A 27,899-nucleotide genomic window follows, 5' to 3' on the forward strand; every position below is an offset into this window, starting at 1 on the left:
TAGAGACAATCGAAGCAGGTTAGGGGATTGCGAGAGAACGAAGCGACAGAGCATTATAGACGCGTTATTAACTGAAAATGTCATCTAGAGAATATTCTACGTGGCATTTATTACTTTAAATACTAGCAGGTATTAACGATCACTGATCGATAGATTACATGCTATCGTGAAAGAATAGGATAACCTTTCGAAGCTAAATCGTCGACGAAATATAATTGAAATGAAATTGCAGGAAAGAAATGACTAAGACGAACGAATTGCGATAGTGACGAATCTATTTCAACTCTAAGAAACAATCCTAAGAATATCTTACATATAATACACTGCTCGTAACAATTGAAGGGGATCGTTTTCCCCTCCACTTCGATTTCATTACGATTGTACTCGATCCTTGTCAAGTCATCGATTCAATTAATCACAATTAATTAGAACAAAATACATCTCAAATAATAACGTGTCAATCCATTAAGCTTATAGATCTTTCGTTGGTAAAATGGTACTATCAATGATTCTTTACAATGATTCTTTTAATTGTTTCTAACAACGTTTATTATTTAAAATATGGTAAATCCTTGGGACAAAGGCAGTGCGTGCCGCTAACTACGCATCGAAATATTATGGATCAATCCATTTCCAAAAAGATAGAGGAATAAATTAAACACGTAACTGTTTCTCAAGTGCATATCTAAGAATAATACCAAGAAGCTCTCTATTGAGAGAATTGCTTACTCGATTACAGCAATTAATAGATTGTCACGACAAGAATCGCATTGTCCTTGACAGCGGTAGTCGGTAATAATCTTCTGTTGTCTTTTGGGGACAACGTCGGTTTCTGGAAGAGCCCGGGATTATCCGGGAATTCCGACGTAGGATTTACGAACCGGGCCATAAATCGCGCAAGAGACACGCCATAAGGTTGGATTTTACACGGAATAACGGAAGCTACGCGAGCAACAACCCAGTCCATTCGAAGAAGAAATGTGCCTATCATTGATGCACTTTGCAGACGCGCATTGTTATTTGCTGCCATTTCACGAAGAATAGCGTGTTGGGTCGAAGATCATAGGTCGCCCTTCGTGTGTATATATACATACATACATATATATATATATATATATATGTATATATATATATATATATATATATATATATATATATATCGAATCGTTACCACGAACGAAAACGAAAAAGAAAAGCTACGAATCGGCTATTGTTGAACGATGTTTCTCGTTGCCTGCATTGGTTTAGCTTCTGGAAGAATTTTATCTCGCGAGTTTTCTTTCAGATAGTAAGAGAGACACTTTCGAGTGTTCTACGTATACGAGTATTGGACGCGATCGTTAAAATGGGTCGTTGGTGAAAGATATTTTGGAAATTATAAGATTTATATTTTGTGAGTTTTGCTTTCAAAGGAATTTAAGAGACTCGGAATATTTATATGGTACACGTTGGAATAAGTAGATTGTACAGTGGATGCAATCGTTAAGCTGCTTGTTGCGTGTGTTAAGAATATTTTGTGTTGAGATTATTAGATGTATAAACAGAGGAACGCGTGGATAAATTGTAAAGTAGAAAATATATTTTAATACAGAAGTGTAATAATAAGTAGGAATATAATTTGAGTTGGTCCTAATCCGCACGCTAGCAGTGTTACCTGAATGTGCTATAACTGGAAACCCCGAAGCCATGATCGCCTGTCTATTGTCTATGGTTTGCCTTCGACCCAGTCTACCGTCTATACTTTACACTTTGTCTATACTATATACACTTCAACATTTTGGAACCTCAGCCATTGGAAACGTTTAGAATGTGTAATAGGTTGAAATTTAGGTTCAGTTGATATATTAATTAAGAATATTTTGAAATTTCAAGCCTTTCAGGCGAGCAGAACTGTATTTCATATTTCCATTGAAATAGGATACAAGAATGCAGGGAACCTACATTCTATGCCTGGTATAGTAATCTACGTTAACGTTTACGCTTATCTATATTACTTATAGTCTACCTTAGGTTTATGGAGTAATAAACTTCACTCGTTAAAAGTTTTGATCTAAGCCTCTTAAGATGATAGTTCGTAGTTTAATAATCTAATGTTTGAATCGATTAAATCAGTTTCTATTTCTATCCACACTTGCGTGGTATTAAAAAAAGATAAAGATTCGTCCCTTTTTTTTTATAAAGATATATAAATTCCACTAGAGAAAGTTAACTCTCCTGTATAGTTCTTCCTTTCTCTTTTTTCTTTTTTTTTTTCCCCTTTATCGGAACGTACATTATCATTAGATGTTAGCTTTTACCTATACTTGAGCGCAGCTGAAAATATCGTCTATCAGATCGATGGAAAATTTGCTACGAACGCGCGTTCAAGTTGAAAACTGCTCCTCGAGACGAATTTCGTTGCAACGAAGCCGCGAGAAGAAATTGCCGATAAATTTTGCAACATCCTATTAACACAGTTTCAATTTCGTCGTTATCTCCGAAGGAAATCCGTTTCAGCGTCCGTTAACTCGATCTAAAACACCGGTCACTCCGTGTCACTCGTACGGAATATCGCAGATATAACGGTGTCAAAGAGAGTCTAATTTATTCGACATCACAGAGACGTTTCATCGTCGCGGAAAATCGCGATCGTGAAACAGGAATTTCGATTCAACAGGAACCTCCTTGAATTCCATTGTTTAGAAATTAGATTCGGTTAGATAGTCGTTGAAAATTATTGGAATTTCAGGAATTTCGATGCCTGCCGCTAGCTTTCCCGCCTTTGTTATCTCATCAATGCAAACGTTCTCGCAAATTCATGGCAAATTGAGCGAGATATTGTCGGAATTCGTGTACTTGCCCATTTAAGGTTAATTACTAGCTTTTGTTGGAAAGTCGTGATTCGCCATCAACTAACGTTGATTATTGGTTCGTTGTTTGATACACAGAAACTTAGAAACAAGTTTCAGGGGATTGATTAATTGTGAGTAAGCTCGTAGAGAGAATGAACGTTGATAGTAGGATGATCGAAGAGATAAAATGGCAGAAAGTGCCCATAAATGGTTTATCAGTGTGTGCATTGATGCAAATATTATCTCTTGTAAATCACGTGTAATATTATAGTAGATACGGGAAATTTATGATATTTTCTTGTAATGGTGGAAGAATTTTTCTTGTGACAAGTAGTCTCGGAGTAGTGTAATAAAAAATAAAACAAGATAGGATATGTACGTTTGAGATAAAAGAAAAAATTAATTGTAATACGAAGAACAAAATAAAGGAATCGTTTCTCGGATATCGCTAATGATTAAACACAATTCCATTAAATAGTGCTTACAACTTCTTCTATCAACCTCAGAAAAAAAAAAAAAAAGAAAAATATTATATCACGCGATAATAAAGATATATATTTGCCTGATCAGCTGTGTAATTAACGATCGGTGTTGATCTATCACGGCATGAGAATAGATAACGAGACGATAACCAAAATCAGTATATCGATAACGCAACGTTTTTTAACTCCTATCGGAACCAATTGTATTTCTAATGTAACTATTAAGACAGTTTGTAAATATTCTTAAATAATCACTTGTCAACACTTTGCGTATCAATTTAACGCGCATTTGTCGCGACAAGCTTTACCAACAAAGAGTGTTCACGGCTCTTTAACCATGCGTACGTATGAAACAGAGAAACACCTGGAAATGCAAAGAATAATTATAAGAAAGTGGTGCTTTTCCCAAATTGGGTATTCGCTTCCAGAATATCCTAATATATGGCACCTAATATATAATTTTATGGCTCCTAATCGCCATAAAATATGGGACGTTGTAAAATATCGAAACTTTTAAGCAAAAATTTGCCAAGTGCAATAAATCTACAAACGAAGAACTTGTAACGTCCAAGATATTAAGCGACGGATCAACCGGGTTTCTCCTGTTTACGCATTTAATGAAACTACTTGGAATTATTGGGGATAAGACGAAACGAGGATAGATTCCAGGCGAATAAGTTCCTCAAACGAGTCAAGTGCTTGTGTCCCCCCTTCGATATACCCCCGCACCCCCTTCGCTGCTGTATCTAATTTGCGGCGTACCTTTCACTTTGTTCTCTCGAACCGCTCTCAGGTCCAGGTATAGATACCGATCGCCAGTGTATTATGCACACAGCTGGCTAAATCGTTAAAATGTTAAATACGATGCGGGGATTATGAAACTTTGTGACACGATCAGACGAATTACAAGGTGTCCATTGCGAGGTGACGTTTCTGGTCTTTCGCCCACACGCTTTAGAAAACCATCGTGCTTTTACGATCGTCCTTCTCTCCTATTTACCATAAATTTTCATTACGTGAAAATTATCTTCTCTCCTGCTCTTGATAAATTTTCAATCGTTCCATATAACTGCGAATAAAGCGTTAAATTTTACGATAACCGCGCGAAATACTTGAAAATTATGTCGATTTTTGTTCGTATTTGCATCTGGCGTTGCTTTATAAGTTACTTGGCGATTAATTTGTAAGGTTTATTCGATAATTTATTTGACAATTTATTTTGATAATTAATACAAACGGCAAAGTAGCTGCTACTGTCCAGATTGGTACAACGATGAAAGATATTCCTTTGTACAGATTGAAAAATAATAATAATAATAATAATAAAAATGAAAATTATTCAATTTAAAGAAATTTTAATATTGAAGAAATTTCTGCATAACGATGGAGTTCCATGCAGCGAATTTGAATAAAAAGAATTAAATACGGTTGAGATTTGATCATGCTTGTTTGAATACATGGAATATATACGTAATTAGAATCGATTTCTTCGTACGTAAATATCGTAGGTTTTGGTGTGAGTTTAATCTCGTTTCGATGGAAACTGTGCTTTTTGTTCCATTCATTTATCGCGTATCTTAGCTAAATTCAACGAGGTAGAATGACGTGGATTAATTATTCCGCAGATACTCTCGCGATAAGCGTAAAATTGAATGCGAACAGGTTAATTGTTTCCTCACGAGAGACAGAAAATTGTAACTAGTACGTGTCACTGTTCATGGGAAAACATTCACTTTAACCAAAGATCCTATTTTTCCACAAGTATGGAAATAAAGACGGATAGGTCACACTTATACTCGCATAATATATTTATATCTGAGCGCATCTATATTTCGCGGATATAAAACTACTTGTATAGATTGTTTATTCTATTGTAACGCCATATTCTTTATTATTTAGTTACGTAACTATATTTTTCCAATTGTCAAAATCAGTGGTACACGATAAATCACTGGTAAATAATACAATCTCGAAATATCGAAATAGATTTGAAGTTATGGATTGTCGAATAATTTTTTTTATATTTATACAATAATCATTTGTATCAAGAGATAACCGAGACACAGCTCGATAATTTATGGTAAACATCGTTGAATAGCCGAGGATATCGATGAAAAATTATTGGTCGTTTTGACGGATATGGTATTATGTTATGTACTTTGCTTCTTATGTCATTATATCATGTTAAAGAAGTTTAAAAATAATACGTGATGTAATTGTTTGGCTGCACATAGACGATTATTTGCTATAAATAACGTAGCATTCTTTTCTTCTATCCGTTAATAATATTTCTCGAAGATTTGCTCGATCAAATTATTGCTTCTTCTGTTATATTACATTGGCGATTTTTAATACGTTCGCCACTTTTGAAAAACAACTAACAAGTTCTTGCAACTGCATATAATAATGCTGCACTTTTTCGCCAGAAGTAACGTTGTTTTAAATAATAATAACTATTATATTATATACAATGTCTCAACGCGCTGTCCATTCTTTCGTTAACTTTTACAGTTATTTCATCGATATGTACGAAAAATCTGACAATCGTATCGGTAACGTTACCCGAATAATTACATCGTCGTAACATGTACGCGTACCTCGCTATCAAGAAATGTGTTAGAAAAATCATATTGCAAGTAGTATTAATCGTATCTCGTGGAGTTGTAGCCTGAAATATGTGATCCTCAAAGAGCTTTTGTTGCGGGAATTCACAGTTGCTTTATCTTCGAGCGTAAATGATCGCCAACTTGCTTCTCTTATCTTCGTACGCTAAATCTAATCGCTGATTTCACTTGTTTCTTGTCGTATCGTAATCGTGAATTGCCATTTCCGTAGCCGAATATATACATGTATATACAAAAGTTGTAAAAGGGCGAAACAAAGATATCTGGTACCGATCGTAATTAAATTCGATGTTTATTCCCCGCTCCTATTCCATGTCTATGAGCAGATAAAGAAGTTTTTCTAGGAAACCGCCGTTCAATTCTATATTCACCAGATACACGAACATGCATACTCGCCTGGGCATGATATCTCCTTCGAATACTTTAGTATTAAAATTAATTTTTCCGTCAAACAGGTAAAAATGACAATCTGAAATTGATTTCTCAATTATTTTGACAAATATTCGAATTCTTAGAAAAATGCGAAATAGTTCTGACATTAGTAGTATTTCTTTTTTGATCCCATAGCTTAAATTAATTTTTACGTAAAACAAGTACTCTAATCGTACCATACGTAACGTTTCATTTCAAGCCAGTCTCTTCTCAATTTACATAATTAAATTTTATCGTTTAAATTGTAGTTATGAAAGAGCGTTGCAAAGATCTCTCCGATACTTTGCTTCTTATTATGTATTTTTTCTTCCGTCTGGACTTAGGTATAAAGTTTCTAGATTTTGAAGGTGAAGCAATTGAAGTATGTTTACAATACTAAGTACCATTCTAAGTACCATTCTACATACTAAGTACATAGTAAGTACATACTAAGTACCTTTTTGAAGCCATGAAACCATTCTGCCATTTACATAATAAACCATCGTTTCTCGGAATATTTCTTATACCTGGACAGAGGCAATATTCGAATCGCCTTATATCTCTTTGCAATCGTAGTCGTTGTCCTTAGAAACAAATTTTATTTTGCCTGCTCGTTGTTCCATGACCTAACTCCAACCTGATCAGAAATGGCGCATTAGCCGGATTAATCCAATCTACGAATCTATCTACATAGAAGAACCGAACATAACTACCTACGAATTCAATGAATTTCCATTGCCCCTACAAATATCACTGGTTAAACAAATAAACCCGTGGGTGGTGTGCAAACAGTGTCAATTCTCCATCAACTGGAAACAGGGTTCCGGTGGCCGGTGGCATGAGGTTATCAAAATACTCGGCTAACGGGCTGCTGTTCGATGTCTGTCAGTGACTGGTCTGGCGTCGGCGTTAACGTCGTCGTCGCCATCCTCGTCCTCGTTGTACCGTCGTCGCGTCACGGCGTCGTCGTTGTCGCCGCCGCTGCCGCCGCCGCTGCCGCCGTGTGGAAACCGCAGTAACCGGCGCGAGTCTCCTTTCACGAATCGATAATGCGCTCCTAGGCACTCTGCCGTCGTCTCCACGCGTCATCCTCGTTCCACCAACGCGTTCAAACCGCCGTTAACAAGCAACGTCCTGGCTACAGAAAACGGTCACGCTGTCGCAGCATCGGTAAATCTGAAAGATAACGCCAGATTGCACGATCCTGTTTACTCCTGCGTGCCGCGATATTATCGCTATTTTTCTTCGGTACGTGTTCTCTCTGTACACGGGAGAACGGCGTTCGCGATTATGGCAAATGTGCAAGTACGTACACGCACGTATTCATGGATTTGAACGTTTTCAATTTCAGCCTCTGCGCTCGCATATTTCGTTGATAAGCAAATTTTCTGGAGCGCGTGTTCAGATGTTCGCGTGATTTCAGGTAATAGGAAGTTTGATACGTGGAGAGAACTAGGTTTTGAATAAGGAAATATCAAATTCGAGCTCATTCGATTTGTAATTATTATTGCTTGAAACAAAGAATCGGAGTCAAGTCTATCTGCTTGTAAATATAAAGCGAATTTTTCGTTACGATATTCGAATCGATTGCCCGAGCGCCGTGACTTAAATTTATACGATTTGTCTGTATGAACGAACTATTCGAACGAATAGAATTTGTTTCAACAATTCGAATAATCGAACAGAGCTACCCAAGTTGCTCCAAATATCTCGGTACTTGGCTCCTTTCCATACTCAAAACGATTTCTTCTCCAATAGGATTTTGAGGAAGTTTACCGCGTCTAGGAACATAATCTATTTCCACGCGATTTTTAACATCTTCCAATACTAAGACAACGCGTATAAAAATAGAATTATATCAACTCAATTGATAACGCGTGGTAAAATTAATTAAGCTTTCTTATTCGATATGAAATGTCAATACTATTTTCTGAGAATATACGAATGATCAACTTCTTCGCTAAACACGTTTTATACATTAAAATTTTGTACCATGTTGTGTTAGATTGTCCGGAAAGTTTCTCTCGTTTTATAAGGAAATAATAGACGCACAATGTTTTCTGTTTTATCTTAGTTTATTGAATTATACGCGAACATAATAATAAAGATATAACGAAATGGATCATACCTAAGCCAATAAAATAATATAAAACAAATCCTTGTTCATTTATTATTATGAAACGAAAGAAACCTTTCGGACAACCTAATATGTATTACGCATATTACATCTATACATATACGTCGTTACATATACAGCGAGGAAAATATAAATAATTACGAGTACTCCTAATAATCGGACCGAAATCTTTCTCATTTATACACTTGCGATAATAGTAGGTATGTAATTTAAAAACGACTGCTACATATTTCACGCGAATTATGAGAACATTATGCTCGCTGGTTGTCGCATTACCACGCATATTACATTTATTCATTTATTATATACTCGCAGTAAATAACTCCATAATTTCTCGCTGAAGAAATAACGATACAAAATAGCAAGAGAATTGCAAACGTAAGGCAATACGTTCGAGAAACGTGCGGCAGCTTTCGCAATAAAAATCATCGAGTCGTTACAGAAGAAATTGTCCGCAGAAACACGAGTAACCGAACCGTCAGCCATTTCAACTTTCGCGGTTTGATCGAACCTCGAGCGTAATCGACGCTGTCTCTCCGCGGACCTGACTCAACCGACGCGACGCTAGTTAGCCAGTTACGCAAATCCATCGGGTCGACTTCAAATCGAATTAATCGAGAACCGCTTGAATTTTCAACATTTGCTCGATCGAATCCAATTTCTCTACTTCAGATCGAAACTTGTCTGCATTTTATATAAACGTTCGTACGTAGTATCATCTAATCCCGAAGTTTGTTCTTCGTGTTTGTCGCAATGTTACTTTTAAATCGTAATAGTACAAGTATTTATTAGATAATTATACATGTTGAGCAATTAGACAGCTCTACTCGTTATTTTATGCAAATTCATATTTTTATGAATTAAACAGGGGTTTCATACAATATTCTCGCTAAATTAACTCTCACTAAATCGAAAACATTCTTCGACGTACCATTTGAATGGAATTCTAACAATTCGGTACAATCGCTAATTTTCATCCATTAAATGCACCAACGAACCTCGTTTATCAAACAATTTTCTTTATCAAACGATTCTATCAAAATTTCACTTTTCTCTAAATCACCGCTCTTATCTCTCCATTGATATTTACATTCGAATTTATCTTTCTATCTGTTTCTCGCCAAGCCTTTTGAGTTTCAGCCACATTCTCGGCATTACGTTGCCAATTAGTGCCTTTAGGCGTTGAAACTGCGTTCAATTAAGAGTTGGACCAACTTACGGGGGAATTTGGCAGAGAATGGAAAAGAATGTTCCCCAGTGCGTTGAACGGGAGAACAAGCGAACAATAGAAACCGCTCAGACAAGTTCTCCACGTTCTATTGAACGCGACAGAATCTTCCAAGCCGCGCATCCGTCACGATAGTTTAACCCGAGCCGAGCGACGAAAGTGCCGTTCCAGTTGGCCGGGTATAATCGCGCGTCACACCACACTACGCGGTTCTCGATTTCTGTTCTCTTGGCGCATAATAGGTTGACACGCGTACCTACTTACGTGTATTTGTCGCGGACAACGCAGGAAATAAGACGAATCGTATTTTGAATAGCGCAATATGTCTAATACCGATAGCAATGATACACCGCTTGCAGCTTGATGAAAAACAGAGAGAGACAGAGGCAGAGATAGACAGACAGACAGACAGACAGTCAGTCGAGTGTCTGGAAAGTTGAGCTGAAATTAGGGGAAAGGGTTAGGCGTGGTTTGCATAAGGAATAAAGGACGTCACGAACACTTGCTCGTACTGTGCGAGTTCCCAGAGTAGAATTACATATTTAAAACGGGGAATCACATATGTAAATGAAAATGAACACCCGAGAACCGTTTCGTTCATGGAACTAGGAAATATTGGTTCGTGGCCGCACACGCTGCCACCCGATTCGGTGGGAACATGGGTGGCGGTGATTCGTTGCGCAACACTGGTCGAATAACTGTAGTCCCCGTGCAAAATGCCCGATATCGCGATGGTAATTTCACATAAGGCGTCCGTTATGTCCTATTTCGTAATGTTACCGGCGTTAACGATTGCGTCTAATGAAATTCCTCTCCGTTTGAGTGGACATCTGTGGCTCGGCTGAACCACTCTACTTGGAAACTTAGAACGGATTGAGACTCGTACGCTGGTCGTATAGGGTTTGCAGCTGAAAAGCTGCGCCCTTGAGTTCATTGAGAATTGTTGAACTCGATAACATGGTTAATTAAATTTAATAACTGTAACCAAGTAAATTACGTTTAGTAACTTTAACTCGGCGCACGGAACTCTCTTTTCTTCGAAGAAATTGTCAGATACTTTTCTCAATAACGCTTCTAACCACGATCGAAGTACGAGCCTGATATTTTTGAAAGAATAAAACAAGACCCGTCTTTCTCGTTAATTTCTTATCGTTTATTATTTGGATATAAAAATGTTGCTGTTTTGGAGAGACCCGAGATGTACAAAAATAGGTCTACGATTTTTCCCTCTTTTTTTCACTTCTTATATTACGCTATCCGTTTCACCGTCACCTTAAATAGTATTATTCGGCGACCCTCGTCACTCCCATCAAATTGTTTGTCGCTCGTAGACAGGAGGGTGATATCCTGATATCCTGAATGTTATGGCCTATGATAGCGCTCGTATAAAGTGCTTCGCGGGATTCACGAAGCGACAAAATTATCCTATGCCATCTGTATATCTAAACAAATTGTTCCATTGAAGATCGTGAGATCGCATCTTTCGAATAATCGAGAAAATCGAGACGAACATTCGACGAGCGATAAATTGCATAAAACACTTGACACTTGTTCCTCGATAAGTTTTTTTCCGCAAAGGGGAGAGCATCGGGAGAACACTGGACGATGATTGTTCCCTCAACGAAGTTGAACATTCCAGCAACCGCGCAAAGTACGAAATATTTCACGACGGAACTTTTGAATTAAAATACTTGAACGAAAAATGCCGCGCCGACCGCAACGAGTTCGCGTTCCACCGGCGTTAATAACGTTATTTTTATTATAAACTCCTGTCAGATAATAAGCGTGGAACGCAATGGTCAAAGAGAAGAGGGTGAACTCGACTCGATTCAAGTTTTCCGTACTCTCTCTATCTGCTCCAAGGCAAATACATACAGCGGCTGGCGAGTATCTGGTCGTGTTTATTTGCTGATTGCGTTTATCTGGTGAATTAATATTGTGGTTTATCGTGCGCTCTTTCTTTCCTTCTGTATTTCTTGTAATCTAGAGGCCCGTATTCGCCAGCAACAACGTTCGCGAATGCTGTTCCCCGGACAACCTTTTTACCAACGTTTAAAAACTACATCATAGAACGCGGTAATAGGTTTTCGTCTATCATTCCATTTTTCATTCGTACGCCGATCGATTTTACAGAGTTTCAAAACGTAGTATGTCGTTGATCGATTCTGTGTTATCAGAATTTTCGTTTTCCTTCGCTTTGGAACGAGACGTACACTTTTTTCCTACCCCATTTTTAACTTCAAGATCATCACACGTAATATTAAAATATTCTATATCGGAATAGCTTTATCCTTGTCTTCTGCAAACATTCGCCAACTATGTCTTTGCATCATACATCTGTACTGTACATGTACATCATACCGTGGAGAAGAAGTTGCACGTGAAAAGTTGTACGGGACGTAAATTTTGTTAATTCACCAACTGCAAGAGGAATTATTATATCGAACACGATATAAACAATAAGAATGAAAAAAGAAAGAAAATGGATACGTAGAGTATCAGATATAAGCGAGGATGCATTTTTAGGATCGTACGGGCGAACGTGTTTCCAGGGCAGCTGTGTTTTCTATCGGTGGCGATTTGTCTCGTTTTATTCTTTTCATCTGGTTGTTTGCTCTTTGTTGCATCGCTACGTCGAACAAAGTCTCCGCTATTTAATAAACGTCCCACGTCGATTATCGCGTGAATTGCATGCATTACTTAAATCATTGTAGTTAGAGCAAGTCAGTGGATCGATTATTTCTCTCTTTACGTTATTTATCGAAGACGTGATGGGTACTGTGTAACGATATCGTGGCAACTGGCGTGGTAATTACGATAAAATCCGTATGTTATGGCGAAAATAGGATAACAAGTAGAAAATACGGGGAAACAGATGGATCAGAGTGGCAGGATCTGTTATTTTGAAATTCTATCGCGAGTCGGCGATAAATTGCGTAGGTCAGAGGAATGAAGTGCATTATTACGTCTCGAGTGACTCATCGGTGAGTTGTGGGCGAAAAATGACTCGACTTAGACGGTCTTCGACCTATGATCAACCGCGCGAAAATATCACACCTTTTCTGGAAACGGTGGTCTTGTGAATTCGAGACCTTGTGCAACACCTCGCAGGATACGTGGACGTGTTAATTATCCTCTTAGCAAGTTCGTGTAACCAGCTTCGAAATTCATTCGTCATAGAAGAAAACTGTATTCAAATGTCCTCTCACTTGTTAACTTGTTTGTAGATACATATGTTTCCTTGACAAATATGTTTCGCGATTAACTTGTTTATTATTCCAATTGTAAAAATCGTATGTTCTATTAATTTTCAAGAATGTTTTTCTTTTTTTTTTTTCTTATAAATTTCTTATGGAAATTTTTGTCGAACAATACTTACGTTCGTGACGATCTATTCATTCTAAAACAGATTATTAACACTACTTTATTAATCGTAAGATGCTTACACCATATGATTTCGATATGATGCAACACTAACCGCAACATAAAAATAGCCTCTCGTGGCTGCCTAATTTTTTTTTCTTAATTAAACCAGAAAAAGAATTCGAATAAATTAAAAATTTATAGAAACGTTCGAAAGACAATATTCGCTAAATAAAGAACATCGACGGAATTTTAATTTATGATCGAAGACTGTAATGACAACGATGAAAATTTATCTTCTGTACCCAATGAAAAAATCTCGTATATTTTGATACAAGCTGTGTCCTTATAAAACTTTCCAGAATATTTTTTACCAAACGAGACTCATCAATGAACTCGATCGTACATCTTGTCCGCTATTCGCGAAGAAACGATCGAGTACTTTAAATATCGAACGATCACCGGAATCGCGCTCCACGATTATTAAACGCACGCGTCGAAGTGGCGAGAGAGTGTCGTGCGGCGTGTGCCCAGGCTTTTCTTTTCAAAGGACTTCATGATTCGTGATCGAGATAGGACGTCGGCCCTAAGGGATAGAGAGAGAGAGAGAAAGAGAGAGCTCTCTGCACACGACGTCTGTAAAGAGACTCAGCGAGTGAATTGTCGGAGCCAAGGTGGAATAATACACTCGTATAAGGCAGGTGGTGCTCCCGACACGTAAACAGACACACGCAAACAGTAAAATCATCAGACCTTTAGGAACACGAATGGTCGCCGTTAATGTGTTGGTAAAGGTTTTTCTTCCATGCCTATGGTTTAACAGGGTCGAGATGAGGCTACTTCAGTGGCTCGAAATCCTCGATTTGGGGAAAACTCTTGGAGAATTTTTGGAGGCGTCCTTGTAGCTACTTCCCCCACCAGCCACGTGTCCTTGTCGACTACCCTCGACATGGTAATACAAGAATAATGGATTCCTGCTGTCCGGTCGTCTTTCGTTCCTTCTTCCCTTTTTATTCGACCCAGGATTCTTTAAAATTTTTAAGCGGTCGAACAAAAGTAAAGGATACATTCGACGACCTTGTGGCGAAGATCGATGCAGCTGGCATTTTTCATTTCGTGCTTCGATCGAAAATTATGTTTAGCATTACGTATTTGGTTTGGAAGAAATTGTTGGAAATTTTGTTGCCTTTTGGACGTACGTATAACGCTGCGAAGAAAAAGATCCGGAGGATTGGGAAAGATTAAATAAGAAACGTGGATATTTATCGTTCTTTGCGTTTCTTTCGTTTATTGTGTTTTGTTTTGGTACTTCGAAATTTTACTGTTATTAGAATTATAGTTTGACTCCGGTGTTTAAAGATTTGCGTGGCTTACAATTCTGAAGGTTTATTTTTCTTTCCTTTTCTCTTCCCCTTTTTCAGTGACACTCTACCGCAATATTTTCCTTTACTTTCGTAAAAATATATTTCGTGAAAAATGCTTCGACACGACGTAAATTGTTTTATAGAAATTCAAGAGGATGTTAAATACAATTGAACGTAGTTTATGTACGACAAATAGCAGACCATCGAACGTTCGTTAATTTCCTCGTAATTCTCTTAATATTTATTACCCTAATCATCGTAAAATATTTTAAAATCCCCATCGAAGAACGCTAAAACGAAACAAACAGAAGGTCGAATAATCCCTTTCATTTCGCCCTGCCGTTTTTACGAAATTGGAAGTTTGCATAGTATGAAACTTTGGCCGGTACTCAATAGAATGTTCAATAGAATGCCTGACCTATCGTAATACGAATTCTATGAAATTTCAGTTTTCAGTTTCAAATGAGAGACGAACAAATATTAAATAGCACCTCCTTCTAAGAAGAGCAGTGTTAATCATCCGTCGATCATCACTCGAATTAGGAACATAGTGTAAAATTATTAGTTTCTCAAGTTCGTCCGAGTGAAACTTCTCTTCCTCGTTGTTTAACGCACTATTTTCTACTACCTTCTAACGACAGACAAATAGGAAGAATGTGGAATCGATGGTTAAATAGGCGTAGTCGATGAAAAAGCAACATCGCGGATTTCACCAAAGGTCGACAACAATGAGCTTCGTTGAAGTAACATACCTCCTCCACTTTCCAATTTCGATGCTTTTGTTTTCCTTTTCCACTTTAGCCTACGGTTCCGGGAAGATCGGAAGCAGAAATGAAAAGTAATTTACCTTCTTTTTTTTTCATTTAATTCTTTTCATCCTCAATTTGTCCAATTTGGACATTTGGTAGAATTTTGATTTACGTTTAAACAGAAAACACGTGAATGGACAATTGGATCAATTAAATCGATAAATGAATAACGAATAAAATCAAACGGGTCGATGAAACTAAATGTTGACTTTTACTTTGTTCTGTTCGATTAAGAATTTCGCAGGTTGTTATTTTACAAAGAACTACGTAAACGAGCGAGACGGGTTCGATACAACGAAAATTGTAACACGCTATTCGCGAAATTATTCTCCAGACGTAATTCAATTTAATGCCAGCAACCCCAATAACATTTTGTATTCCTCGAACGAATTAAATATACCTCGTTGCATACTGATGGTCGCAATGCACCTAGAGTCAGAAAGAGGGGAGGGGAGACAATCCTTTCGCTCGTGTATTTCGTTTGACCTGGAAATCGATCGTAGCCGATTGATCGAACTGTGCTGGCGTAATTTTTTTCCGGAAAACCGAACGAGGCCGTTTGACATTTAGTTTCATGCGTGATCGTTAATTGAATTTTAAGTTCGTTTCACGGTTTATTCCGATCGGAAGAATTCAGCGAAACTCGTCGTGTTTATCAACTTTTGCACGGCGCTTTTTACATTATGTAAAATATATCCTTTCCTTCCACTTGTATATAATTTTGCGCTGTCGAATATCTTTAGCAGGAAAATAAAATAACCAATAGCACACGTAAAAGTGAAACAACGAAAATGAAATGGCCTATTCAAAGTACAAAAAATATACTCCTTTCCGTACAATGTTGAAAACCAGAATTCAATAATATAAATTGAAAATGGGAGAAAAATTATAAATGGTAATAAATTAAAAGAAAATTAAAATACAATATAAATCCTGCTTGCGAAAAGTGACGAAGCAGGAAGACGCATTTATAAAGAATTTAAAAGAACCAATCGAATGTTACTTTCGAGGAAACTTGCATATTTTTATAATATTCAAATATTTAAGGCATTAAATAACAACCTTATTGCGAATACTTAAAACAGAGAAAATTGAATTTCGTTTTAAAACAACCGAAAAAGTAACTCTCTTTCTATCTGATATCCTTTTTAAAGTAGAGACAAGCAATTTCGTATTCGACTATCATGTTTATAGAAACCCAAAGATGATCATATCGGACTTAACCGTAGCCACGAGACTTCCTCTTTATGCAAACTTTATCTTCCTCTTTTTTTTTTTTATCAAGCCTACTTTTACAGGTCGAGTCGTGGGGTGCATTCGAAAGTGACGATACGTGATCTAGACCCAGAAACAATTTATCGCGTGTTGAAGCAACGACCGCAGAGCACTATACGCTTATCGCGGCCACGCCTAATCGCTCTGATTACGGCACCGCCAGCGCGGAGTCCCGGATCCTTCGAGTCTACTTCGCGTCGCTCCTGAAACATGCTTTTCAATGGGTTTCACGCAGACGGACGAGCGACGACGAGACTTCTCGCAGCTCGCTGAAAAATGCTGAAACACGCTTGAAAATAAACGTGTTTACTCGAGTCCACGATGTGGATTAAAATTCTCTCTGAGAGCTTCAACGAGAATACACATGCACGAGTAAAAGTAGTTTCCTCGATGCACGCTTTGCATATTTCTCGTTCCTCGAGACGCTACACTGATTCCATGCATCTTCAAATTACCGAATAACATTAGCCAGTGTATTACCGATAGTATTAGAACATCGTTTTACGTTATGGAAAAAACGGTCCATTTAAATGCCAACCTTATCGATACTGGACGTAACCGGACGTAACTTGACATAGAAATCAAATCCAAAAGTGACGTAACGATTAAACGAATACATATTTGTTGATTTGCTGGAAGAGTACATTTTTCAGAAAATTGGTTCGTTAATTATCGATTAACGATGAAAACTTCTCGTTATATTTTGAGTAATGGTATTTGAATTTCAAAGTAGGGTTTTCTCTTAATAAATACGTAGTTTATGTTTGCATTTAATTTTTCCAAAAACTCTGAAACTGAGATGATCTTTTACGTCAGTTCTAGCAAATCAACGATACGTGTAATTTCTTGTTCTCGTGCATTTCCAGATCGTTCGATGAAGAAACTCACGATATTATACTCTCGTTAAAACTGTCGTTGCATCACAGAGATAATAATTATCGGTTTATTTGGAATACACAATCTCATCCTGTTTCGATAAACGATGTATCAACGACCGAGCTACCGTTGATTCGAACTTTAAATGTTACTCGGAAATTCTAATGAACGAAAGTGAGCGGTCAGTATGGTACGGTGTAATCCACTTAAAAGCATACCAATTAACCGTATCTTCGTTATCGATGTCATTATCCACGTGGCAGACGGCGACATAGAGCAGAGACTGGCATCAAGTAGCCTGGTTGTTCGTCGAGAGATCGATTGTTTTCCGTTATCGTATAGGGCAAATATTTACCACAGATCATCAGAGCTATGTTTACCGAACGGTATTGAACACGAGACACGAGCAACTCAACGTTGTCGTCGCGTACAGATTCATTGCATTGTTTACGATGTCTGAGCCGTTTTCGATATAAACGGTTCGATGGTTGACACCTGTCCGATGAAATATCGCGTGATCCACGTCGATCGGAAAATAGATCGCATTCGATAACAGTTATACCCTTTACATCGTACATCGTACTATCGTTACGATAGTCGTAACGATATAAACTTGAATCACGCGCGTAAAATGGTTGTTCGCGGATCAAATGAGGATTTGTTGCGCGACCAATTAACGCGAATCACCGGGACGTATGTATGATGCGCATACGCGCCTGCGCATCTAACCTGACGGTCGTAAAATCGAGATTATACGGCGGCGACAAGGTTTCGTTGGCCTGCCGTTAGAGTTATTATCTGCTGCTGCTGGGTGTTATCCGTTCGATCTATCCGTTGTCAGTTTCGGAGGAATAAAAAACGAGAAAGAACCGAGGGAAACGGAGGAGAATGTAAAGGAAAGAAAAAACGATCGTTTCTCGAAAAGTCAGACGAGCACGCAACGTCGCGTCGCGTCGCGTCGACGCCAAGTTGATGAGCCGTGCTTCTCACCAGGGTTCAACGACATCGATCCGAGCAAATTCGATCGCAATTTCGAGCGGCTAATCTTTTCGAGATCCACTGTCTCGCACCCGGATCTCTATCGCATCGGTTTGTCACAATCTAGGTAGAGACGTCGGGCGTGTACGTATACGTACACGCCCACACATCGTGACACGCGAGGGGACACGAACGCTCACGTCTGCTCGATACATATCCGTGTGTGCTATGTTGTGCGCGTGTGCAGGAGAACACACGCGTCATAAGAAGGGAGCCAGAACGGTCTGCGAGTTCGCCGGCCGAGAGAAAGTGAACCAGTTGGCGGCGTTGCCGAATTTCTCGGCGTGGCCTGTCTGGTAGCTGCACCGTGACGTTGCCTACCTGTTGTAAGCCGGCAACCGCGCTCTCGTCCACTGATTAATTGAGCTAAACGATGATTTTTGATGAACCGCTTTTTCCACCGCTAACGCTGACCGCTCGATTCGATGCAAATTTTGATAAATTCTCCGTCAAGCTCGATTGCTGTCAATTAATTTTAGAAATAAATATTGTAGAGGGGAAAAGATTATCGAGAAATCGTGAAACGGGGAATGAACGATTACCCCGCTAGAGGCAGAAGTTTGTAGAAAAGCTGATGAATGATATTCGGCACGCGCGACCCAATTTGCGTGGAATAAAGTTCACGCAGCAGTTATGGGGACGGGGTAACCCAGAATCAGAAGAACACATTTTTCCCTGTTTCGTATGGTATGGAGTTGATAAATGTCGTACTCTATTTGATATATGGCATACATGTTTTTTGGATGAAAGGAAGTCGAAGAACTGTTCGCTGTTTACGTCCATCTGTATTTCATAGCGTCATTCTTCTTTCTTGAAACATTATCTCCTCCTTTGGACACTGTTGAAGCAAATTATACCGTTTCTGTAATTTTATACGTTGCTGAACGCCATCGATACCGTACAAGGTTATCACTAGTATTCGCTGAACACCAATATATTCTTTTCCTCCTTCGTTTTTTATTGAGGAAACCTGATTTGTCTCTGAAAGCTTTTCTCTCGTCTCGTAACCACCGATAAGGAAGCGATGTTCTAAGTGCACGCTTCATTCCAGGATACTGCATCTGATGGTATACCTAACATAACCTCAATACGGTCTAGCTCAAGTTGGTGTAACGATATTCGGGATCAGGAAGTTGGATCGAGGAGTGAGGAAAATCGTCATCATCCTCTTAAATAGGATATTTATGAGTATTACATATATTCGACTAGACATAGCCTTCGAGACTGGTTGAAATAGATAAGAATCACTTAGGTTTGTTTCAACCGACGGCCATTAATCATTTAGCAAAGAAGAAAGGGTGCACGAATGTTACCTCGAGACGAAAAATAAAATAAATAAATTGTTCTGTAACAGATGACAGTTTAACGCCGTAACCATAGCTTTAACCGTAGTATTGCGGCGATCATTCTACTACCCCTACCACCACGAGAACAACGCACATTGAAAAATCGCGTTTCTAAACTTAGCATTCTCCATTCCTACAAACGGCGGCAAATAAACACATTCTATTCCATCTTTTAACAGCAAACAGTTACGCTACAACGAGATCTTTATCCAACCGATGCACGTAGCTGTTATAGGTTTAATTACTCAATTATCGTGGCGACTTCTTGATCGACCGCCGCCACGCCAGCGACATTATAAATTCCACGTTCCTTTTTCCGCGAATTAGACGGCGACTGGAAACGGCAAATCCGTTACGTGCCCACGACGCAAATAGAGTTAACAAGGCGAGTTCGCGCGCTGGTTTTCTTTTCCCCCCTTGCCTCCATGGGTGGGCTAGTTTCCGCGTCTCCAGGCAATTGCAAAATGCATCGTCGTTATTTCATTGTCCTGGAGCGCGCACGACTGCGCACACGCCATTGCGTTCTCGGTTGGTACGAACGATTAGAATTTCGTAGACGCGACGAACTGTGCGTTACGAATACAGGGATGCGATGAAAAATGCATGAACATAACCGTTCGCGCGCTTATGCAACAAGACACATCGAACACGCTGACGCGTCCTCATCGCACCAGGTTTCTTTTAGGACTTCGCGTTCGCGAAACGAGCCATAAATCACTTAGGTTTTCCCTCTGTTTCCCCCTGCTTGCCGAATAGTCTGTTCTTAGGTATTTCCAAAAGAAGTTTCCCAAACCATCTCTTGACTACTCGAGGGAAAATACGTGTAAATTCAGCACAGGAAGTTATTTGTTTCCTAAGTCGATGGATTGCATCTGTTCTCTAGTTGGGTATATATAGACCAAGTTTGTTTCCAGGTAGGAACATGTGTGATTTGCTTGATGTCTAAGTTCGAGGTTTAAGTTTATCAACGTCTCGAATACTAATTACCATACTTACGAATTTTAACGCAGGCCAGAATGAAAACTATCTTTAATCCCACTTACAGAATCTCTTAATTTCGTATTAATGATAAATTATGTCTCTTGAGCAGTGACAGAATGATAACTGTAGTTCGTTTTTTTACGGTCCAACCATTCTGTTCTCCTTGGCTCTATGTGGATCCAAATGGATGGATACGTTTTAACAGATATTATTATTTTAGATATTAATACTTAGCGTGATTTTACCACATTTTGTGTATTCCATGCTGTTTTAAATTTTATTTATATAATATGATAAATTGTTATTTTTAAAAAATGCCTGGTGAGTTACACGAAAAAGTAGCAGGTAGATCAACAGGCTTAAGGAATGATTGGAACGTAATTTCGATTAAACGCGTTAAATGGTTCTATCTTCACAGATAGCTACTCTGAAATATCCAACGCTCCAATTATTAAATGGCGCGTATTTGATAAAAAAGAACACACTGTTCTTTATAAAGCAACAAGGCAGAATAATAGAATTTATGTTTTGCGCCAAGTCACGTCCATAAATATGAAATATTGGAAAAACCGCTAACCATTTAACCGATTAACCCTCCTCGCACTATATCCGCTTTATCGAACGCGCTTGGCGAAGTGTTGTACGTTCGATTGACGTCGATCTATCGATAAATTATGCGGGGGTCTCACGTTGCTCATTTCGAATCCACGTTTCATTGCGAATAACTTATCCATCGTCCAAGATTCTGCTCTATCGCTAAAAATGAAATTCAACAGGTGCAGAACTGCCCGTTTTCTCTGTTCCACGACGAATTATTCTTTCAGATTCTGTTTGAGATCCACTCGCCTTTCCGTTCAGTTGCTCTCTCCATTTTCTCCGACGACCTGTGAATCTCGCACTCTGGGGACATGGGATCGTCGACAGGATTCCTGAATAATCTATCCAAAGTAGCGAATCTAAATCAATTAATCGCGCGTTCTGTAGAATGTCACTATTGCTTGATCGATAATTCGACAAACGCTCCGAAGAGGTTGATAATTTAATTATACAATTATAATTCAATGCGTTGCATCGATACGTTGATCGTATTATTATTCCAAATGATAATAAAATAAAACTAAACAACATTTACAGCGATCTTTATCAAGAATCAGACTAAAATCTTTTAGTAGTCGTAAAAGGCAGATGTCAGCCGTGTACGCTGAAGGGATAGAAACCACGAAAATGCAGGCAATTCTTTTAACTGACTGGTAGCTTCATCACGAAAACATCGTTTTGTGATGCAGTGTCGTTTGTTTTAAAGGAAAATGTTACCAACGAGCCAATATCGGTTATCGAGCATGAAGAAACTTTTACAATTTGACGTACTCTTCTGGAAAGAAATATTTTATCCCTTGAACAGCGATTTAAATGAAACGAGCAAACGGATTAGAAAATAGACGATTCGAACTTTGATTTCCATCTTGTTGCGTCAAATTGCTAGATTATTACATTATAGATATTAACAAGATTATGGATCCCTGAAATTTGACAAATTTTCACTAGTGTGTATACGAGTGACGCTAGAAATTTTGTAGCCTAAACAATTGTACGTAGTTTAAAAGAAAACGATCGTCAATGATGGAAAAAAGAAAGAAACAGGGTAGTTTGGATATTCCAAAAGAAAACGCGACAACAAACGCGATAGAAACGAAGAAAGAGCGTGACTTATATCCTTTGAAGAATTCAGTTAAGAATAGCTGACGATCGTAACAGGAATAAAGACAAAATATGGATGTATAGACTAGAAAAGGGAGAGTGGTGGTAGATCAAAGAGTTATTGACCAACCTGTCAATGTGACTCTTATTCGAGACAGGGTAGCTGTTCGCGCGCAAGGAACCGCTTTGATGACGTCTAATGTATCACGCAATGCTTCCTTCTACCATCGTCAAAATAGAATGGCTGGTGGTCGAGTTCAGGGCTCCACGTGTCTATATCGATTTATAATTTTTTAAACATCATCTTATTCGGTTTATATTTCGTCTTATTTTCAAAGTAAGTACGAGACACTCTAGTAACCAGATATCATTTTTTTAACATAATGATTTTGATAATACGAATTTTTAAAAGTATGAAATATTTGACGATACAAAATAGTAGAAACTGAAAACTATAAAATATTCACATTCATATTCGCGTGAAAAAGAATAGTAGAATATTCCTCAATATAAAACAAATTATACGTGCACATTATCTTCTTTTCCAAAACCTTCAAAAATTCTCACAAAAAAAAAAAAAAAAAAACCACGTGGGAAACGGTTTCATTAAATGAAATAACGTTTCCGTTCTTTTCGCGAAACTTCAACAGACATTGCTATTCGTTGAAATTTAATTTAATTCCTCTATCCTCGCACTAAATTTCGAGACCACCGGTACGAAGCGTACGTAATTCAGTATAGAGCTGTGAATTTTACATTCGAGCATTTAACGGTCAGACCACAGGTCGTCTTCTGCGTCATTAATTTATTTCATTGTGTTCCGTCTCTCTTTTACTTCGCCCTGGTATTCGTTGGCTAACCGTTGTACGCTTTTCTGTCTGAGACGCGTGGCCTGCCGCTTGGACTCGGCTTTTAAATCTCGTTAAATCGCGACAACGGCTCAAACGCGACTCAGCTCAGACGTCAATGCATGCGCATATATTTTGAGCGGCGTCGAATCGCTCGTAAAATCCAATAACCATGCGTTGGTATTGGCTTCGAAGGACAACGATCGAGAACTCCAGAATTCCAGTTGTTCGAACGAATGTGAAGTGCCCTTCTCCGTGTGTGTCTCAGCGAATACTCGTTACATTTTAGCAACATTTTTGGCTATACATCGTGTACGTATAATTACGTAATTATTTACCGAACACCGTCATTTCCAACACCGCGACTCTCTTGCATAATAATTTATCAACTAATAACGTTATTGCATCGATTTGAGTTTAGTAAATTGTTACGTTTTTGCTTTTGCTTTTGCTAAATGCGACCGTTTCTCACAAGCATTCATTCTCAGAGAACTCAAGAGATCTCGAAAGTGGGTAGAGCGCAGTCTCTATACGTTAAAATTAAAAGCGCTAGGTCACGGTACTTCGCCTCGAGCTTGAGTAACGAGCACAACGTTTTACAATGTCGTGAGAATCGGAAAATAATTAACAATAATAGGAAACGTAACAGACGCGATATAAATTTGCAAAGACTCGAATAAACGGAGCAAACGAGCCGAAACTGAGCTAATATTTCTATAAGTTTACAAATGTTAACAACGCGAAGCTTCTTTTACGTAAAGAACGACTGAAAGCTAGAAACGTGAATTCTTTCGTCGAATCGTTTCACAAAACAAAGAATTCTTTATCTTCACAGAAGTACGGTCTTATCAGGACGCGATTATCACGTTAGTCTTAATCAACGGTATATCTACATATGCGAATTTTTTCTTCGTTGTTACTACTGGCATCGTCAACTCTGCCATTCACCAACAATATCGCCAATCGTAGCGCTTTTCGTTTTTACGAACGTCTTCGTCGAGCTGAACGATCAAAGGCGCACGAAGCTCTTACCGACGACTTTCCCTTTTCAAACGATCGTGAGCGCGCCCGCGCGTGTGCACAGCACGCAAAATCGTCGTATATGCACATGCTGCTAATGTAACGCGGCAAAATATATTACGCTATGAGATCATGCTGCAGTTGAATTTCACGAGCGACAGAAACGTAGCGTAGAAACATACTTTGAGCTCGTAATTAAACGAATTTCTGTCAAATTACGAACTACGTACCCGCATATATGTAGATACACGGTGCCATATATTAATCTTGTTTCGACCCTGCGCCATAAACGTGAATTTTTATTTTGTTACCGATTTATCTAGTGAAAAGTTTTAAAAGCGACAGCATTTAAGTATCTTCTAGCATAAAAGATATTGGCAAAAATACATTTGTTTCGTGAAAGAAAAAATTATCTTAGTTTAAACTTTGTAACATACTGATTTATTAAATAAAATATTAAGTAATACCTGAGAGGATACAGGTTTGGGAAAATGAGGAAAATACGATTGTTTATATAGTTGCTAGGAGTTAATAATTACGGAAATTAAATGATACAACTATAGAGCGCATCGTATGCTGTATGGAAATGGAGAAAAAACTCGAGTATTGAAACAACATTTCTAGCCTGGCGCAATAATTCAAATAAGAATGTCTAACAGTAAACGCAGTAATAGTAATATTAAACCATAGCAGGATCAACAGTTTTATTTGTTAACCGCACATATACAATTTTTCTTTACTTTTACCGGTGGAAAAATCTTTTAATTATAAAGGAAGTCGTTGAACATCGTGCGCGTAACTCGCCCACGATTCCGGCTTTCGTCAGATTTTTCCTTCCTTTATCGTATCACGAGCAAGAATTTCGTAAAATCCGAATTTTATACACGTTACGTGGCATAATCGGTCGCTCGAAGCAAGTCAACGCTTATCGTGAACTTTATCACCGAATTGTATGCACGTGACGATACTCGAATCGATAGAGCACGCACGTAAGACTTGCTACCACCAGCGTCGTTGTGACGTCGATTTCGAACCGGTGACGATTTATACAGCTTTATATCGATTCCGAAATTAAGGTAAGGGAAATTGTCATTCCCCTCCAGAATAAAATATTTCGTTATATTCGAGTATTGTTCTACGAGTAGAGATATTTTAAGAGTGATCATTGTTTATTAATGAAGAGGGGATATGAATATTCCATTACTATTGAGACGAAAAACATTCAACTAACCTGAGCAATATGTATGCTGTATTTCCTGCACATATCGCGTTATGAAAATGACAATAGCTCGAGGTAGTTGACAAATAACACGCGCGTCTATAGGAATTTTGTATTATTTTTGTACGTTTTATACCACACAAGACTTATTCCTGCATATTTGAATTAGAACGATGTTCGAATAAGCATAAAAAATTTTAATACAAGAGGAAATTATTTATTTTCAAACAAGGAAGTAAATCGAATTTACTTGTTAATAAAATAGTAAAAATAAGAAATTTGAGATATTACTGATATAATAGCGTTACTAGCATAATATAACTTCTGATACAAATTGACGTTAAATTGATCTTGATTTTTTTCTACTTTCAGAACAAGACCACCCAAAACCCTACTATACAGTTCCTAGGAAATGAAGGGGTAAGTGAAAATCACTTTCCATTATTTGCATACTTGCATCGGTAGAATCGCGCGATACGTACAAGTTTCCGACTTCTCTGCCTGTTCGAGTATGATATAATCAAGATCGATTTTATACGAAAGATTACAAAAAATTAACCAGCTACTTGCTGCTAGTATCATAAATCAACCGTAATTGTTTTTCTAAATCGTGACAGAGTCGATATTTAGCAAATATTTATTCAAAGACATTGTAAATATTTTTTATTCATTTTTTAATAGATTATCTTATAAAGTCATTTATGCTTTGGTTTATCACGTTCAGTATCTTAAATCAGGTTGATACAGAGTACGATACCGAGTGGTTTCACAAGTCAGACCGATTTAATAAAATTTCGCAACATCCATATATACAAGTTTTTATTAGTCAATTATGATTGAAGAATTAATTAGAAAATTTGTTACTTTCAAATCATTATAGCATGCTATTTATTATTACTATAATTAGAAAAGAGTTTTCAATCACAGGAAGCGAAACAAATTAAACGACCTAGATCTACACCTTTCTCTTTTCAAAAAGGTGTACAATTTTTATAAAAACAATACCCTTCGGTATCTTCGTAGAGACCTTTATCAGCCTGATATTTTCTGTCTGTTTGTCTGTCTGAGAAATCGGAAACCCTATAAACGCGCAACCTCTACAATTATACAGAGTTTTATATTATAAAAGTGCACAGAAAAACTTGAAGTAATTTTCAACAAAACCCTTTATTACTCGAGAATTTCTCGATAAAACGCCAGGTTCCCATTGGTTTTAATGCGGTATAAAATTCGCGAGATTCCGCATCGACGAACTACGCTCGCGTAGAATTGAACGTAATTCTTCCGAGAAGCGACAGGAACTTAAAAAATGCTATCCGTGTAATCACGTTCGCGAGATGAAGAATAAAAAATTGCCCTGTAGCGCATGCGCCAGCTACGCAGCACATGAACTTCGCGTCGTCGTTCGCGCGTTTTCCGCGAAACATCGTTTAGCGGCCGTTAAGCTTTTCTCGGAAGATTTTCCGCCTCTGTTAGTTGTATTTGAGCGCAAGCATGTCTTTGCGATTCGTTATGAAAACTTTGAAATTCGTCACGCATCTTACTGGAAATTACGAGGCATTAGAGTAGGCGAGGAAAAACCGAGAGTTGAGGTTATGTTATGTCGCAAAGGCGGGTCGATAAGCGGCGCTGAATGTATGCTGATGGTAAAGTTTCGGAATTATCGTGTAGGTATGGGTAAAAAAGGTTCCTCGATGAAAATCCTTTTATAATTCGCTTTAATGGTAAATAAAATGGCGACAAAGAGATTGTTAGCGGAGAGAGATTGTTCTACGACGTTACTACTTATATTCGTATTTTTGTAAATAAAAGATGAAAGATCAAAATATTAATAATTTAATATTAATGACGTGAGCTACGGAAATATACGACACGTGTATTTGCTTATAGATTTAGCTGTAACAAATACACGTGCGAGAAATCTCTCTTTTTTTTTTTAAATTCCATTAAAGTTTTACTGCTGTTAGCCACTGTGAACCTTCAACGACCACGTAACACAGAATAACTTAGCCACATTTACAAATATTTTAACACGTTCGCTGTAATCCGATTTTTACTACCTATAACGCAGTCTTTCATACAATACTCTTCTTTACATTAATAAAGCTTTTAACGTAAGATGTACTTTTATTAAGAAAACTTATTTTAATAATTTACTTCAATAATTTACATATAATTATCGCGTTTCTAAATTTCCCGTAAACAGCCACAGTCTATAGATACGAATTCTTATGACATTTTCCCATAATGTCGACTCGCCATCTTATTTGATAAATGCGTTAACAAATTATCCTTAAACGATTAAACATCGGTAATCATTCAAGGGGGTAAAATTCGAAAGATGATGAA

At 37.9% G+C, this 27,899-nt stretch overlaps 1 protein-coding gene and 1 long non-coding RNA gene across 2 annotated transcripts in view; one reads left to right on the plus strand and one right to left on the minus strand.

Moving 5' to 3' along the window:
- Positions 1 to 27,899, plus strand: part of LOC100650279 (RNA polymerase II elongation factor Ell) — a 144,709-nt gene that overhangs the window by 24,978 nt on the left and 91,832 nt on the right. Inside the window, exon 2 of the mRNA XM_003395837.4 lies at positions 25,923 to 25,970. Coding sequence (XP_003395885.1) covers positions 25,923 to 25,970 — 48 coding nt within the window. The remainder of the gene's footprint in view (positions 1 to 25,922; positions 25,971 to 27,899) is intronic.
- On the minus strand, positions 3,387 to 7,502 carry LOC125385209. Its single transcript, XR_007224243.1, has 3 exons — positions 7,062 to 7,502; positions 6,806 to 6,985; positions 3,387 to 6,703 (listed from the first exon to the last, which is right to left on the minus strand). It is a non-coding gene; the product is annotated as an uncharacterized LOC125385209 (long non-coding RNA).

This window comes from Bombus terrestris, chromosome 6 (genome assembly GCF_910591885.1).
Source record: "Bombus terrestris chromosome 6, iyBomTerr1.2, whole genome shotgun sequence".
Lineage (NCBI taxonomy): Eukaryota > Metazoa > Arthropoda > Insecta > Hymenoptera > Apidae > Bombus > Bombus terrestris.